This window comes from Engystomops pustulosus, chromosome 6 (assembly GCF_040894005.1).
Source record: "Engystomops pustulosus chromosome 6, aEngPut4.maternal, whole genome shotgun sequence".
In the NCBI taxonomy this organism is placed as follows: Eukaryota; Metazoa; Chordata; class Amphibia; order Anura; family Leptodactylidae; genus Engystomops; species Engystomops pustulosus.
Genome location: NC_092416.1, coordinates 87,129,512 through 87,147,144, shown reverse-complemented (window position 1 = coordinate 87,147,144; position 17,633 = coordinate 87,129,512). Strand labels below are relative to the sequence as shown.

The 17,633-nt window shown below is 39.9% G+C and overlaps 1 protein-coding gene across 3 annotated transcripts in view; it reads left to right on the top strand.

Moving 5' to 3' along the window:
* Positions 1-12,532, top strand: part of TRPM4 (transient receptor potential cation channel subfamily M member 4) — a 65,747-nt gene extending 53,215 nt beyond the window's left edge. For 2 of the 3 annotated variants that reach the window (XM_072110245.1, XM_072110246.1), the window contains exons 20-25: positions 2,667-2,835; positions 4,207-4,388; positions 5,895-6,027; positions 7,335-7,407; positions 8,228-8,324; positions 9,506-12,532. In XM_072110245.1, coding sequence (XP_071966346.1) covers positions 2,667-2,835; positions 4,207-4,388; positions 5,895-6,027; positions 7,335-7,407; positions 8,228-8,323 — 653 coding nt within the window. In that variant the 3' untranslated portion in view covers position 8,324; positions 9,506-12,532. The remainder of the gene's footprint in view (positions 1-2,666; positions 2,836-4,206; positions 4,389-5,894; positions 6,028-7,334; positions 7,408-8,227; positions 8,325-9,505) is intronic. The other variant, XM_072110247.1, reaches the window with a different exon arrangement.
* The last annotated feature ends 5,101 nt before the right edge of the window (positions 12,533-17,633 follow it).

Genomic DNA, 17,633 nt, shown 5'->3' with positions numbered 1-17,633 from the left:
TGCCTACTGAAGCTTTATAAAAAAGCATACTACACAAAAATTGAGCACATGAAATAAATACAAAGCAAAAATCTAGCTTAGTGAATAAATACAGTGCCAATGAAATGCATAGCATCATAGAATGAATGTTATTCCATAAATAAATTATCATACCAAAACTAAGCCTAATTAATAAAATAATATTATATCACAAACAAGTTAGGTATTAACTAAAACATTTCCGTAATATTAATGTTATGTTGTTGTAAACTTCCGTTAGATGACGACTGGTTGAAGTTCTCTTACTGAAAAAAGAAAAGGCAAATAAATAGTCAGAAATCAGGCAAAGGGTCAGAGAATCCAGAATATAGAAGTTCAGATGCATGCCACCAAGCTTAAAGTATTAGTTTAATAGCAAGGAAGGAGGATTTAGACAGCAAACCTTTTATGAGATGTCAGAGTCCCAAAAGATGATTGGATCAGTTGGGCATGAATATGAGCGGAAGAAGATTCTGTTTATCAGAACAGATTCACTGCTTGCAAATCAGGGCAAAATCCACAGGAGTCAGAAATCAATTAAGATGGCTAGTACAGGAGTAAACCAGTTTTCAGACTAGCTAGGAGAGAATAAGATAAAAGGACGCTTGTCAGCGTATCCTAAGCCACACTCCACAGACAGAGGATGGTGCTGATATCTAAACAGGCAAATATGTTACAATGAACCCTTTAAAATGTGCCCTCACTGTACCCCTGGAAAAAGAAAAATCACTCCAATGTGCCCCCTAATAAAGGAAAAATGCCCCAATGAATGAAAGTAACGCTGACACTATTTCCTAAGTGAAAAAATGTGCTGCCATCTCAACATAAAATATTTTCATCCCAATGGTCCCACCCTCTCACCCAGCCAGTAGACTTGTGTTAAGACTCAAATAGAAACGGGGAATACAATGACATTATTGGACCCCCTGCAGTAGTGCAAGCAAAAAAGTATCATGCACCTAGTAAAACAGGTGCTGTTATATTCTGACTGTTGTCCTCTGTTTACAATCTGCATCTACATAGCTAGGGCCAGAATTGATAATGTATCTTCTTAAAGGGTTTTCTATGAATGGGAGAAGGGGTGCTAAAAAAAACAAAGGTAGTCAGTCTCCTTAATGGGATAAATTCCCCTATCGGACCCATGTCTATGACCTCTTAAACTTTTCCAGGTTTGGTTTTAATCCCACATCATGTCATAAGGCTTCCTGAAGGTCATGCTTGATGTCAAGAGAGCTGCCTTACAAGGTAGCTAAAAGACGCATGGTTTTCCTTATCCCAGCCTGGAAAACTTAGCATATTTTCCCAGAATCCTTTAGTGGAGCATACATGGCTATAAGTCTCCACACGCCTACATGGTGTCACGGGTGCCCCTGCCACCCATGTCTCAGGTCACTTGTTCCCAACTCTGATCCTGTGTTACCTGTCTTGACCTCCTGCCTGCCCCGGCCACGAGTTTGCCTTATGATTCTGTACTTCGCTTTGGCCGCCACCGCGAACAAAGTCATGCCTGTGGAACCACCTGGTGGTACCATGCCACAACAAGTCCAACCTGCTATGAGGCGGGCTCTGGTGAAAACCGGGTGCCACTTAGAGTCCGGTCCCAGGTGTCAGCTTATGTCATAGTCCGTGGTGGTACATAGGATCCACTACCCCTGATCCTGACACATGACGGCCTTAATTGGAAGATTTGAGTTACAAATTTGAAATGTGGAATCATAATATGGCATACCGAAAGGCCACATATGAAGACATATTAGGGGTCTATTTCTTAGCTAAGGCCAGGCATAACTGTATGTGACTATAGGTAAGCCATAAAGAAAACCTCACATGATTTTGTAGAGAGAAACTTAAATAGAAGTAAATGCTAAAAATAAAAGCCTATAAAAACAGGTAGAAAAAGTGGATACTTACAAATCTTTATTGACTTGACATTACAGTAACTATACTGTACTTGCATCTTCATGTCTAGGATCTTCTCTACAGATTTCAGATACAAACTCATAACTTGCTGTTGACCTACGGTGTCATTGACTTTGTCTTCTCACAGCTGCTAGAAGAATGTCTTGTGCTAGAAAGTTCCTGGCACCTTTATGTTTCCAGTGTAATGCACAAACATTAACCCTAGAGTGTTCACAGTCCTTGACTATGACTGAATAGGAATAATGGTTCTCTGGTGTAGGCTCTATGCCCATTTATTACAGGGTAATATGGGCACTGTACTCAAGGCTCAGTGGGAGGTGTTTGGTGGTAAAACTGGGTAATGGACATGTGTGATGTGTGATGTTCAGCTAACAATTTGTCTCCTTTTTTTGCTATGAACAGCATCATATATTAGCGGCTGTGACTGGTACTGGAGTTTTTTTTGGGTCAGTTCTATCACAGTGACAGGGAGTTGCAATAATAAGGGTAATCTACATAATGTAAAGTGCTATATCTGGTTTACCAAGGAGGAGCAGCACCATGCCTTTAGTTACATGATAAGAGTCGTAAATTATATCTGATATGGTAATGATGACCCCTAGTAAGGTATCTAACCTATCACTGTCAAACTTGGAGAACCCTTTTTAGAAACGAATAGTAATTACTGTACTACAGTAAAGAAGATATTGATATCCATGTTATATATGTTTGTCTCCTCTGCTCCATAGCTGGAAAACTGGCTAATGAAACCTGCTCAGATGACCCTGATATCATTATGAGTGGACTGTATCCCCCATGTGTCAACACATTTGCCAACTGGCTGGTTATCTTCTTGCTTGTTGTCTTCTTGCTTGTGGCAAATATCCTCCTGTTGAATCTACTGATTGCTATGTTCAGGTAATTAATGAAACTAAATTATACATAAAATATACTGTAAATCCTCCCCTTTATCCTTTATACTTTATACAACCAATTTACATCTGACTTCAAAGTTGATTTTCTGGATGATGCCACCACACTGGGCCATGAAAGAAACAAAAAGTAGGTGATGTTATGGAGCATGACAATATTCTTGTATTGGTTCATTTAGCCAATTTCTGATGACAGGTTCCCTTTAAAATTTGCATACAGTAGATCTGCACAATGACTCATAGTAAATATACAAGATTTGTAGGACCTCAAAATTTCAACTGACAGAGGTTGCCCTGGAACGATACAATATTGTAAATATTGAAATATTGTTAAAATCAATCTTTTGTTATTAACTGGTGGTGAAATAGTAAGACAAAATAGCTCTAGCTATTTTTATGTATATATTCAGGGGGAATGAAGTATCATTTTTTTGCCGCACTTGTGGTGAAAATGCTGTTTTGACACTTGCCTTCGCGCCAAATGAACATAGGACAATGTAAAGTCACTTTGAAATAAACCCTGCTTGCACCAAATTCATTTTATGAATAGACAAGTTTTCACCATAGGACTGAATTCATGATTTGTAACTTTCCATTTAGTGCAGGTTTTTGCACATTTATCATATGCTAGCACTTGGAAGCTTCTTGATGTATCGGGGCAAGAGGCTGCGCCCCGTTTATTCGAAGCCAGGCAGGGCCTGGCGTAGAAATAAACGCAGCCGGTGACTTAAAAGTAGCCGGTGGCAACAAGTGCCAGCCGCCCCCGATGCCCATTCATGCCCCACTGGCGTGAAGATGGCGGAGAGGGTTAGCAATAGGCTAGCATTTGCGATTATTTCAGGGCCTCTGCACCACTGACGTGACAGTTTTATGTCTGTCTTTGGAGCTCTTCTCCAAAGCCACTCAAGTGGATTTGGCCCTTGATAATCTGTTGGCAGTGTTCTTATGCCATAGGGGTTGTTTACATGCCATAGGGATTGCATACAAAGTCACAAAATTCTATCAAAAGTCAATTGGCGCGGAAACAGAAAGTTGCAATCCATGAGTTCAGGTTTTTGTAACAACCAGTCTATGCAAATGATGAATTTGGTGCAAGCACGGTCTATGTCAAGGTGACTTCATTTGTGCCAAATTTGTGCCAAAACAACAACTCACATAGAAAAAAACTTATGATGCATCACCCCCACCACCAGGAGATTTATTAAGGACCAAAAGCCACTTAAATAATTTATGAGGGCAGCAGAACTCCAAAGACAGACATTGATCTGTCTCCAGGAGCTGCCTAATGATAAATTCCCTCCATTATGTGTATGTATTGCTACATTGGTTAATCTATTTATAATTTCTTTCTCATCAGCTACACCTTCTCCAAAGTACAAGGTAACAGTGATATCTACTGGAAATTCCAGCGATACAACCTGATAGTTGAATATCACAATCGTCCAGCACTTGCCCCACCCTTCATCATTATCAGTCACGTTCACACATTTATAAAGAGAAAGATTCGCAAGGTCGAGTCCCAGAAAATAAGACATTTCAGTAAGTGAGACATCCACTCTTCATATATAAAGTGACAATTTTAACCATGAAAATGATCAACTATTACCTTTTATATAAAGAGAAATATGTTTGTATTGGTATGTTAAAGTACAACTGCAAAGTATACAATTTTTTGCCTAATTCTGCACTAACAAAAAATAAGCAATATTCTAATTGACTATAATTAGCTATCTGCAGGTGTTTAGAATCTAGCAGAGGTTCCCTTCATCTCCATTTGCTTTCTGGTTGACATGGGAATCCATATAGTACAGCTAGAGACCACAGGAGGCTTGTTGAGAGGGGCTGTAGGACCTTGAGTAATGTCACAAGCATCATCACATGCTTCAGGTCGTCCAATTACAAACAAGCTGTCCTGCATCATTTGAAAGTACTTAAAGGGGTATTCCCATCTGGGCATTTACATTTCATTTCATTCATTTGCCATATGTAAACATTTCTTCAATTGAAGGTTATTAAAAAAATGTTCCTGTGTGAAGATAATTTCTCATAAATGTAGACATGTTGTCCCTCAGTAACAAAATAGCTTCCTCAGATACGACCACCTCACATTTTGGTAGCGGTGGCCAGACATGCGCTATTAAGTCCTGCCTGACCACCTGGCTTCAGGACGGCTACCACAGGACGGCCGTGGGACCTGCAGTAACTCCCGGACATTTCATATACCAGTGGTTCTCAACCTGTGGGTCGTGACCCCAGCACGGGTCGAATGACCAAAACACTGGGGTCGCCTAAAGCCTTCGGAGCCACGATTTTATTGTGTTTTTACTGCAAATTGCATTGTTTGGGGTCACCACATCAGTAACTGTATTGCGGGGTCACAGCATTACAAAGGTTGAGGACCACTGTCATATACGTTTCTTTGTGCAATCCCTCCACCCAAGGTGGTTGTATCCGAGGAGTCAGTCTTGTTTCTAAGGGGCCGTACGACTACATTTATGAGAATTTATCTTCACATAGGAACATTTTTTTTAATTGAAGAAATGTTTATATATGGCAGATTAATGAAAAAGAATGTTAATGCCCAGATGAGAATACCCCTTTAATATTACTTCAAGGACCTTCAGTAATGTCACAAGCATGTGACTCATCACATGCTTCAGATCGGCCAATTACAAACTCGCTGTCCTGGTTTGGCTTAGTTGGCCTAAGCTGATGTCACAACCTGGAAGTGCTTGCCCACACCAGGAATAGCTGATTCTGGATCTAATGTTAAATATACCAGATATATCTCAGGCTAGGAAGACTCCAGCAGCATGATACAGGTATCATTGGAATTGTTATCAAAGACTTTCTCCAGCTGTGCTAACAATATTTTTGTCAGTAACTGTAGAGTTATACTTTAATGATTTTATTATAAAACAGAATTTAAACTGCGAGATCTGAACCAGATATATTGGCAGGGAGATTACTTTATGACAACTGTGATATTTGTAGGGCAGTCTACCCCTGTGTCCTGACAGCTAACAATTACATTTTTGTTTCCAGTGTTACCGTTGAAGGAACCTCTGGACAGCAGGATGCTGACATGGGAAGCCGTACAAAAGGAGAATTACTTGGTCAATATAGCCAAGCAAAAAAGGGACAGTGACACAGAGCGACTGAGACGCACCTCCCAAAAGTAAGCTCTCTAATGCTTAAAAGTCTAAAACAAAATTTACATGACCTAGTAGCCCAGGTAACACTTTCATGCTGTGAATCAATCTGTGACTTTGTTTTAAAGGAAATCTTACTCATATGTTCAGGCACTGTGACTGTGGTAATTTTCTTATATTTGTTTTCCTTGGCCTCTTTCTTCTAAAATCAATTTTTTTATTATGCTAATGAGCCAGAAGAGCTCTAGGTTACCAGAGCCCATCTGTGCTGCAGATTCACATGCTATTGCACTGTGTATGAGCACTTTTCCCTCCTACTGTGTGCTAAAAAGGGGAGGGGTAGACCACCTGTAACAGCCCGCACAGAGTGGCTATGGTAATGCCCCTTCTCCCTTATGGCTCATTAGCACAATTTTAAAAGTTGATTTTAGAAGCAAGGAGGCCATGGATAACAAATATAAGAAGATTACCACAGTCACAATGTATGGTTCTATGAGTAATTGTCCCTGGTTTATCCTGTCGGGAGTTCCTCTTTATTTTATATAAATGTACATGGGGCTTTAGTTCATTGTAATTGCAATGTCTACTGTTTCACTGCCTCATTCATGAGGGTGAAATGAAACTTGGTTGACCTTTAAGCTCATTTGTTTGTGTGGCAAAAATGGTGCTAAAACAGTGTCAGGAACCTAGAAGCGCAGGAAAAGTGTTGTGGCAAAATTGAGCAACCCCGACAGAGGGGAAAAGACATAGTGAGACTGCTGCCGTGAATCGACGGAAGCTACGTGGGAGGAGTTTTTCTGTTTAATATCAGGGGACAGGGGCCACAGGACAGGAGGCCACACTGTGGGAGGCTGCAGGACAGGAGGCCACACTGTGGGAGGCTGCAGGACAGGAGGCCACACTGTGGGAGGCTGCAGGACAGGAGGCCACACTGTGGGAGGCTGCAGGACAGGAGGCCACACTGTGGGAGGCTGCAGGACAGGAGGCCACACTGGGGGAGGCTGCAGGACAGGAGGCCACACTGGGGGAGGCTGCAGGACAGGAGGCCACACTGGGGGAGGCTGCAGATCTAGATGTGTATGTATAAAAAAGTAGCAATTATGGTGCCTGATATAGCGCTGGGACAGGGTGTGCCAAGCCGCTGGAAGCTGTCAGAGAGGCGGTGCCAGGACAGACCGCGTTGTGAGAGATGGGGAGCGCTGAAGGAGGTAAGTACAGGTTTATTTTTTTCACAGCCCTCCCCAGCCCATCTTCAGTATTAATAATATAGTCAGACAACCCCTTTAAGTAACACTTTATTTGCCAAGTATCACATCTTTTTTAATTTCTGTAGGGTTGATACAGCATTGAAGCAGCTAAGTGAAATCAAGGAACATGACCGAAGACTAAAAGCGCTGGAAACTGAGGTATACTGTTTTTGAATGTATGCAGGTAGAAAAGAAAATATTAGTAAATGATATTTATTTAAAAAAATAGAAGATCAAAGAAGAAAAAGATGTTGTCACGGAATTAGAAAAACCTGTCCATAGGCTTTGTGCATTATTGCAGATCCCAGGGCTACTACCTAACGTTGGCCCACATTTATTAAAGCCCCTGTACGTTTGCATGTTCTTTTCAGTGTAAACTGATTTCACATGTATTTATAAAGTGTCCACGATACATTTGTGTCACACACAACACATTTATGTCTTGGCTGCACTATATACACTATATGCACGAATTTTACTATAGACATGCGATGAAATACTTCAAGAAAAAAACATGTCTACAAACAAATATTACTAATTTTATTTAATTTCATACAAATACACTACACCCCAAATGGTAGGGACATTTACAGCTACATTCATAGTCTTTCACAGAAGTAGATTCCATTTAATAAAACCCCACGTGTGCCTCCTGCCTTATCCTTGTGTGAATCATAGTATCTGGAAGGTGACCTGAGGCTCAGGGTAGAAGGAAGCTTGGCAGGGAGCAGTACATGTATGCCGGGCCTCTCCAATTACTTCACACACAAGTACTGTCATTTTCCAGCCAGAATCCTGGGTTCATTCAAGGAACTCATAGAGATGATATGGAGAAATGAAGACCTCATTATTTTATTTTACTTAATAAACCATATTACTCCACTGGGTCACTATCAGTGTAGAAAAAGGTCCAAAATCGTTCACTAATAATAGTTATACATTGCATGTATGGAGAATGAATGTGAATTATGTATTTCAGGTGGAATACTGTAGTAAGGCACTTTCATGGATAGTGGAAGCCCTACAAGAAAGTGGCACAGTAAAAACTACCAAACCACCTCCTGAGCATCAGTAAGGTAAGTGGTAAATATAATTTTCGATTTTTTTTTGTGAAATGGAGTTCAAAAGATTCCACACTTGTATATACATACAGTAGTGTGTATTTTACACATTAATAGAAGTCATATTTAACCAACATCCATGTATCATTTCTCTGTGAACATATTTTGTAATTATGTTCTAAGAAAAAGAACATTGGAACAATATCATGGTCTGATTCTTCCTATAGATCCTATTGGAAGATAGATCTGAGGTATATAGTAAAAAACATTATACTGTAAGGAACCGCAAAACACATTACAATCATTATGATAGTGTAGATAACACTAAAATGTAACAGAACCATAGAAAGGTAGGGAGGGACAGAGGAAGACAACCAGTAGGGGGATATCACACATATAGTACCCATCCTGAAGGGGCACCACAGAGTGGAAAGACAATGTTTCTTCAAAGTGAATCTAGAAATTTCTGGGAACCTTAAAAGATTTTCTGTTGGATTTAGGAGCTGATTGTTTTACCAGGATTCAGCCTGGTTAGACATCAGCTATAACCCTGTGCCCCACCCATTTTCGTAAACCAGGGCAGTAAATCAGAAAAAAAGTTGCAATTTCCTTGCTGATCATTAGGAATTCCAACCTTGTCATGCCTTGTACACCAGAAAACATCAAATAAGGCATGATGAATACCCCACAAGGTGTGTGTTAACCAATAAGTGCTTTTTTTTACTGCAGTGCCAAAGCTGACAGGTGATTTTATTTTGTGCAGCAGGAGGGGGAACACCGGTATACATTAAATGTAACTCCATTGAGACATTTTACTGAACAGTTCACATTAGTTATACTGGTCTGTGATCCAGGCTCTTCCAGCAGTCCATCTTCTCTGTTATGCTATGTTCACATCTGCATCAGAGGATCTGTTCCCACACTGCACTTTTTGATTCCAGTACACTGTCAGACAAGAGGGAAACCAGATGAACCCATTCTATTTAGATGGGTGCAGTTGGTGTCTGTAATGTAGTGGATCTAGCACTGCTCCTATAAAAGAACAGAAAAATAAGTATAAATTCAGATGTGAATTGTGTTTTACCAAGAAATCTATTTAGAGTAAACAAATAGAAAGCAAAGAGGTAAGAGGAGGATTGTGTATTTGTAAGCCCTTAGATATCTTACTTCTAATAATATGTTTCTATATATCCTAGGTCATATGACTCTTTACGCTGTGGACCACTGAATATTGTTTACTGCCAATACGATGGACACCACCTCTACTTTCCTTGTGTCCTACACTTTACTACAAGACTGGATCTGCACATCCATGAACTTTTTAAAAATCCTGTTATTTATCTGTTTTCATGTCCCTATGTCTATTAAGGTGACCTCATTCCCTTCATTCCGTTCTGAGAAGCGAAGTACACTCTGAATGAACACTTCAAGTACGAGTTGTGAATATGATGAAAGAAATATGTAATGATCAGAAGTTCACTAATTGCCTAATTTATCAGGTGCAGCTTTTGGGCTGAACTAAAATGGAATGGCCACTCTGGCAGCTAAGGGTGGCCAAACTTCTGCTAGCTGCTTGTAGCATGAGTTTGCAGGGCCAATTGCCCATGAGCACGTTTGATCAGAGAAAAATGCTCTGTGAAATGGAGGGATTTCCTAGACCGAACCTCGTATCACTGGACTGCACTGACATGCTGATTTAAGTCCATGGATGCAAGGTTTGGGCCAGGAAATCCCTCAGTTGCATGGAGCATTTTACTATGACCAAAATCACTTGTGGACAATTGTCCTTATGTTGATTAATAATACTCGGGTGCTCATATTTTGCACATATCAGAGATGTTTATACCCTATAATATGAACTCTGGTTCTAGCCTCTTGGTAGATTGGGCATCTGTTTGAATATACACTAGGCGTCCGTGTCCTGAACCGCTCCTTGCGCACTTGTTGTGAGGGTATCGTAGGTTGAAATAAAGTCACAATTCCTGTCTGTTTGCCAGTATTTGTGATTTTTCCATGGCTTGTATACCTTACAAGCCATGATAAATTCCCCCGATTGGCTAAAATCCAGTTTTTAGGAAGATCTTTCCTCAACCCCCCCCCCCCCAAAAAAAACTACAAATACTCCTCTCGTTTCTCTTCATCTTGATCCTGGCGTTGTTCTTTGCTAAGTTTACACGCCAGGATCCCCTAGAAAAGAAAATTATAATTAGCAGCACGCACCACGGGGACAAGATATCCGGCGCTCCGGGCTGCTCATTATGCACGCCCTTGCAACTCCCTCTACCAGCATGGAGAGTCTCTCATGCGACGCTACCTCGTTCTCCCATGCTTGCAGCCTGAGAGAGGGAGGTGCAGGGGTGTTCATGATTAGTAGCCCAGAGCGCCAGACATTTTGTCCCTGCGCTCCGTGCTGCTAATTATTAACTTTCTTTTCTAGATGATCCTGGAATGTGAAGACTAGCGAAGAACAGCAGCAGGATCAAGATGAAGAGGAGAGGAGGTGGAGAGTATTTGTGGGGGCTTTTGGTGTTTTTTGAGTTGTTGATTTCCTTTAAGGGCCATTTACCATAAGATTTACTGGTGGTAGATGCCGTCAATGAAATACTTGTTACCTTGTCTCAAGGAGGAAATCTTTTTTTCTTTTTTGTTATATTTTGGAATGGCTTTATAAACAATGTTATAACAATATTTAAATGAGCCTAAGGTGCTCTGGCTAACATCTGCCATATTATAATTAATTCACTCCCCCTGCTCTTACTGTTCTCTCTCATTCTTCCCTACAGAGCCACAGATACAGCTGGTGATGCCACGGGCTGTCTGCAAGTCTCGCAATGCAGCACTAGATAGAATGATCGCAAGACTTGCAGAATGCCAATGACATCACTGGCTGTCTGCGGCTCTGCGGGCCGGACGAGGGAGAACGGTTTGGGTGGGAAACGGGATATATTATAATGCCAGAGGCTCATTTACATATGTTTATAAAGTTGTTTTTCACTGGAATAAAGCCATTCCAGGATTAAAGAAAAAATATATCATCATAACTAGCATTTTGTTGAGGGTTTCTGCCATCAGTAAATCTGATGTCCTTTAGGGTGAACGGGCCAAAGAGGTTTAACAATACACAAACCTCACTTATCAGCTTGCTACGTTTTTTCCATCAAGTGTTTCCCACAGTATGCAAGAGAGGCAAAAAGGATGACTATGGATACGCTCAGTGTATCCACCAAGAGCAAATGGCATTTATGCTTAGTGTATACAGAAAACGTAATGTGAATGTAGCCCAACATGTAACTCCACTACACAGTCAAAGACCAAAGTCGATTTTGAGGGGATTCTGATTGTTGTGGCCATAATAACAATACATTATATGACAGCCATACTACAATTGTGTGAGACTAGCCCTTGTTTCCTTGTATCATAAAGTTCATTCTTGAAGTGCTGAGCCGTTTGATATTTTTATGATGACTGCTTTCAGTGGTACTAAGTACTACTACTATATATTTATGATCTAGAATTGTTAACGTGGTTTACACTCTTTTTACCAAAAGAAAACTTGTTCTAAGCACTTGGTTCAGGATATTTTCAGTTTCATTAAAAAAATCATGTTTTTTTAAGAGAATTTTTTATGTGTTTACAGAGCTATTAAAGTGATTTTACTCCCTCAGATAACTGCATGTAATTCAATTGTATGAATATAGGTTCCATGGACTCATTACTCATTAAAGGGAAGGGCTTGGGGGTTTCAATCCAATTACATCAGGTATAAATTTTGCTTAGGAAACTCTATATAATAAATAGTTTATTATTTAATTGACCTACTCCACAATAACACATTAACTTAGGCTTGAGCCATGCTGTGACTTTGGACATGATAGAGATCATGGGTACATGAAAAGAAATTAAATACTGTTATACCGTATTTTCCGGGCCATTAGGCACACCGGAATATAAGGTGCATTAGTCCGATGCGCCTCATATTGTGGCCTCATATCTCCCCCTCATATTGTGGCCCCATATCTCCCCCTCATATTGTGGTCCCTTGCATCTCCCTCATATTGTGACCCATGTCATCTCCTATATATACCCCCTCATATTGTGGTCCCTCTCATCTCTTCCTCATAGTGTTGCCCCTTTATACCCTCTTATCCTATGGGTCCTCATACCCTCTTACATGTTGGCCCCTCATACCCCTTTATATTGTGGCCCTTCATAACCCCTTATTGTGGCCCTTCATACCCCCTTATTGTGGCCCTTCATACCCCTTATTTTGTGGACCCTCTCATCTCCTCCTTATCTTGTGGGCCCTTGTACCCCCCCCCCCTCATACTCCCTCATCACCACATGTTCTGTCCCCTCATATCTTCCTCCTTTCCCTGTTTTAAATTTATTTTAAAAAAATTATTTTAAACACCACATACTTACCTGTTCTCATTCTCCTGTATCTCTCCTCTTCTCATCTTCCCCTGTAGTCATGATGCTGGCAGATGATGGCATCATCACTCCATGCCTGCCAGCATCACAGCTACAGGAGAGCAATTGCATCATCGTTATATTTAAAGGAAACCTACCAGTTCAAATGGTAGTTGTAAGCTGTAAATACGCGTGTGACGTCTCCGGCACTTCCTATATAGGCGCGCGCACGGTCGTGTGCACCAAAGCAGCTACAGCTATAAACATTAAAAAGTGTTTAAACCGGGATGCAGCGGTTTATAACACTAACGAATGTAAGCACCGGCACCAGCTCACCCTCAGTATTTACAGCTTACACCTACCATTTGAACTGGTAGGTTTCCTTCAACTCTATTTGTGTCCGATCGAGAGACAGTCCGACCCTGGAGGGCACTCTGGACAAGGTTCAACTACGGTTCTTCTCTTGTAAGGGCAGGAGTTTTAAATGGGACACTAATGGGAAGTGTTACCTACTTTCTCAGTGCATTACCCCATTGAACCTGTCCCATGGTCACCACCAGAACTGACTGAATCATGGTAAGAACATGTGTTTCTATAATTTACTCAGACTGAGCATCCAATTTGTGGGTTCATTGTTCACAATAAGACCATGCTGTATATTTGAGCATTTAAACATTATTGTTTTTTTGTTTTCTGCTATTTTTGGTGAATCATATATGTAACACAGTTCTCACAGTGTTTGATTTGATGTTCAAATGAAGGTGATTGCTTTTAGTCACTATACCAGAGTAGTCAAACCCAAAACTAAAAAAAATCTTTCTCCCGTCCTAGTAGTTCTCTATTAGTGTAGCTCACAGCTAACAGTCTGTAGTTAAAGGGGTATTCCATGAAGGACAATGTTTTAGACATACTCTAAATTCAATGTTATTAACCAAAACACAGCAATTCACATATATAATTCTAACCTGTCTCTATTAGTCCTAATGTTGTGTATTTTGGTTGTCTTTGGCTATGACCATAAACTCAGTCCTGACTATGGTATGGTCTTCCTGTACGATCAGATTTCTCAACACTCATCTCCTGGAGCAGGAGCAGGTTAGGAGGAGGCAGGGATCACTTGAGCCAGAGGTTCCTCTTGTCCTGCAGAGTGAAGAGGAGACGTGCTCTACAGACAAGATAAGCTCTTGATCCAAGGAGGGTGGGGAGCATAGCAGTGATAAATGTGTGTTTTATTGATTTTGGTGAGGTAGCAGAACTGAGTGTGTCATTGTGTCTTATATCATCTTATGACACTGATTTGTCGCATCTCTCTTTATCTATGTGTCAGATATTAGTGAAATCGCCAGAAAGTGTAGTTAAATCCTGTAGCCTGAAAATCAAGGCATATTGGCAGCACACAGAATCTCATGCAAGAGCACAGAACAGAGAAATCAGGAGATTTCTGCTCAGCTAGTGCTCGCCCACACTGCTGAATCTTACATTGAGCAGGTAATGCAGTGACAGGAGCAAAAGCAGCAATAAAACTGAGTAAAATTTCAATGTTAGGAGTTAAAAATTATCATTATCATGTTATCATCATGAACTTCGTCATGATCTTTTTTTTAGGTTGTGTATCACACTCTGAACTTTGATGGATATTATATATATTATCCACTGACAACAATGAAACTTTCTATTTTATGCCTAACAGTGGTCCAAATGGAAGTGATGAAGAATATGTAAGGAGCAATTACGCAGTAAATGAGCTTGTCTAAGGACACAATGCATGGCCAGACAACTAATAAGCATACAGGCCATTACAGTAATATATGACTCTCACCTTTTCTTCTACTGACAGCCAGAGCATGGATGGCTATAACATTGGGACAAAGTGTGCATTCTTCTGGTAAATTTGAATTTGTCCCAAGTAGCCGTGTAGGAAAATTTGCATTGATGAATAATTCAGCATGGAGACCGTGCCACTGTCATCAACTAAGGAACATATGCAAAAAAAAGTAAATGCTGTCTACATGAAGCAATGACAAATCCAACTTGTAGATACAGCTCCATTCAATGTGAGGTTTACGGTATATGTGTATCATTGAAAGTGTCAAATGCATTCATAACAGGTAAAAGATAGAAACAGTGCTAGTCATGGTTACTGAGTTAGAGGGTTTTGGAAACCCTATTGTGATATTAGCTCTTGCAACACCTGTTCTTGCCAAAGCATGACATCACTTTATTATATAAAATTATATAACAATATACAACAGAGATAAGTATGATCCAAGCTCAGTTTAGAAAATTAAACAAGCCAATCACAACTGTTCCTGTGGTAGAGAGGTAGATGAAGAATACTGTGTAGACATTTTCTGCTAATATTAGTGAAACCTACTATAAAACAAAATGCATTAAAACAGCATAAATCAGCCTAGCTAATATATAAATCAAGTAATAATAGTGTAACATTTCTGCAATGCCATCTGGTGGACAAAACTCTGCACAACACCCAACAGCTGAAAGTTAGGGGATTCAGTTATTCAATTATTATTTACAGATTACCATTAATACTATGGTGAAAAAGGAAATAAGCCGTAACATAAAAACACAGGTAATACAAAAGATGCAAAATTAGACTGAATTTGCACAAGTGTCCACTTTCCAGTTTAGTATAATTTGATGTATTTTGTCTTATCCGCCTATTTTTTCCTATGCTATATCACTCTTATGGGCAGGAGGACCCTGCCAATTAGGGCGTGTGACCTATACAATTGTGGCCCATTACATTCTTATGACCGATTGGGGGAGATTTATCAAAAGTTTTGCAAAGTAGACCAGTGCAGAGTTAGACTTGGCAGTCTTATGCTGCACCACATATACTGTATCACTGTATCTGATACTCGATGATATATCAGGCATAGCTTAAGACTGTAAAGTCATACATTGTGCCATCCTTTTGTTGGACTAGTCCCCCCCACACACACACTTTAGGCATTTAATGTAAATTTACAGGATATGACTGTCACTGTTGTAGTGTTACTATTAAGGCTATGTTACAAGGAACTTTCACATCAAATATAACAGAGGCTTTTGTATTACTGTATTCTTCGTTAAAATATATGTTCATTTCTACATCAAAAATTGTACTTTGTTCATTACAAAAGTCATTTGTGGGATATAAGGTACATATTTAAAATAAAAGAAATTCACATATTGGACACTAGGGGGCACATTTATTACATGAGTCATGTTCGTTTTGGGTTTTAGACTGTGATTTTATATTGTACTATAAGGGCTTAATAATTTTCAGCAGGGTAGAAAGTGTATGAAATGACTCCACATTCAATCATAAAGCTGTCATAGAACTTTGTAGACTTGCTTTATGTGGGTCTACGTGTGCAACACAAATTGTGCCAGAAAAAGGTATTGGTAAACTTGAAGTGTTGGAAAAGTGTGAAAAAGTGTAGGAGTTCAAAAGCTGCTCCCAAATTGTGCGACGATAAAAAAAAGGCATGAGTGTCAGAAGAGAAGCTAAATGGAATATAAAGAATACATATAATAGAGATGGTAACAGGCCTTAAGGGTAATTTCCCAAATCTTTTGCATAAGCCCTGTATATTCAGTATAGGAGCATTACTACTTATTAGGACTGGGGCATAACTACTTATTCAATCTGGGGTATTACTACTTATTCAGTTTGAGACCAGATGGGGTGTGCATTGTGGAGTCAACTGATAAATAATTGATGGACTGATGCAGTGGCATAACTATAGTGGTAGCAGCCATAGAAGCCGCTATGGGGCCCACAGTGTCAGGGGGCCCCATCATCCAACCTGACATTTAAAAAATTAAGGATGTGCATTATATATAACATATATGTGATGTGTATATGCTCTATATGTTGTGCGTATGTGTATAAGTGTATAAATGTATATAAATTTGTGTGTGTATATATATATATATATATATATATATATATATATATATACATATACGGTATATATATATCAGTGTAATATGCAGATTTTAAAGGGGGCCCCATTCAGAAGTCTGCTATGGGGCCCTGTATCTCCTAGTTACACCCCTGGACTGATGGGTCCCTGTGGTCACAGTTTCTAGTATGAGGGGTCCGGTCTAATAACCACCAAGTGAGAAGGTGGGCTTTTAGCTTACATAAGCCTCTCACATAATAAGCTTGAGAGCAGCTGAATATTTGTGTGCTAGTGGCTCATTGAGAAGTACACAGCAGTATGGAAGGCTGTGCTTTATGTACATTACTTGCTTGGATTCTTGCATGCATGTGCAGTACCCACTCCAGAGGACCAGAGGTGTTATACGCGCCACAATCTGCCTTTTGTATCTACGCTCTGGACAATTTGTGAAAGAGAGGACTATCGGGCGGCATGTTTCTCTTGGCATACAAGGGATGTGCATCTTTTTAGCTGGATGGTTTTTAAGCCTCACCATACACCAGGAGGTAAATGGAGATTACACAATATGAGTAATTATGCAGATTATGCATAATATTATGGATAGATATGAAGAGTTGTACAATGGATGAATTTACATAATGACATTATTACACTGTATTTGGATACATGCAAGTGAGGCACCTTTAATCTTTGTGATTTTCACATGTGAATGTTAAAGAGGTTGTCCAAGAGTGGAGCACTGGTCGAGATAAGCATAAATTTATTTTTTATTACCCCCACCCCCCTTCCCAGGCCACCTATATATTTTTTTAAACACTCGGACATCCCCTTTAATTACCATTGATTCACTTTGTATTTATATGAGAAAGGTGGATGTCTTCAAATCCTTGTTACTCTTGAAATAAATCTTCACCATGGATTATAATCTGATTTGGAGCACTGCCTGCTTTTCCATAGCCTGGGCCATTGCTTCTTATTCAGTGTGGAGACATTACTACTTATT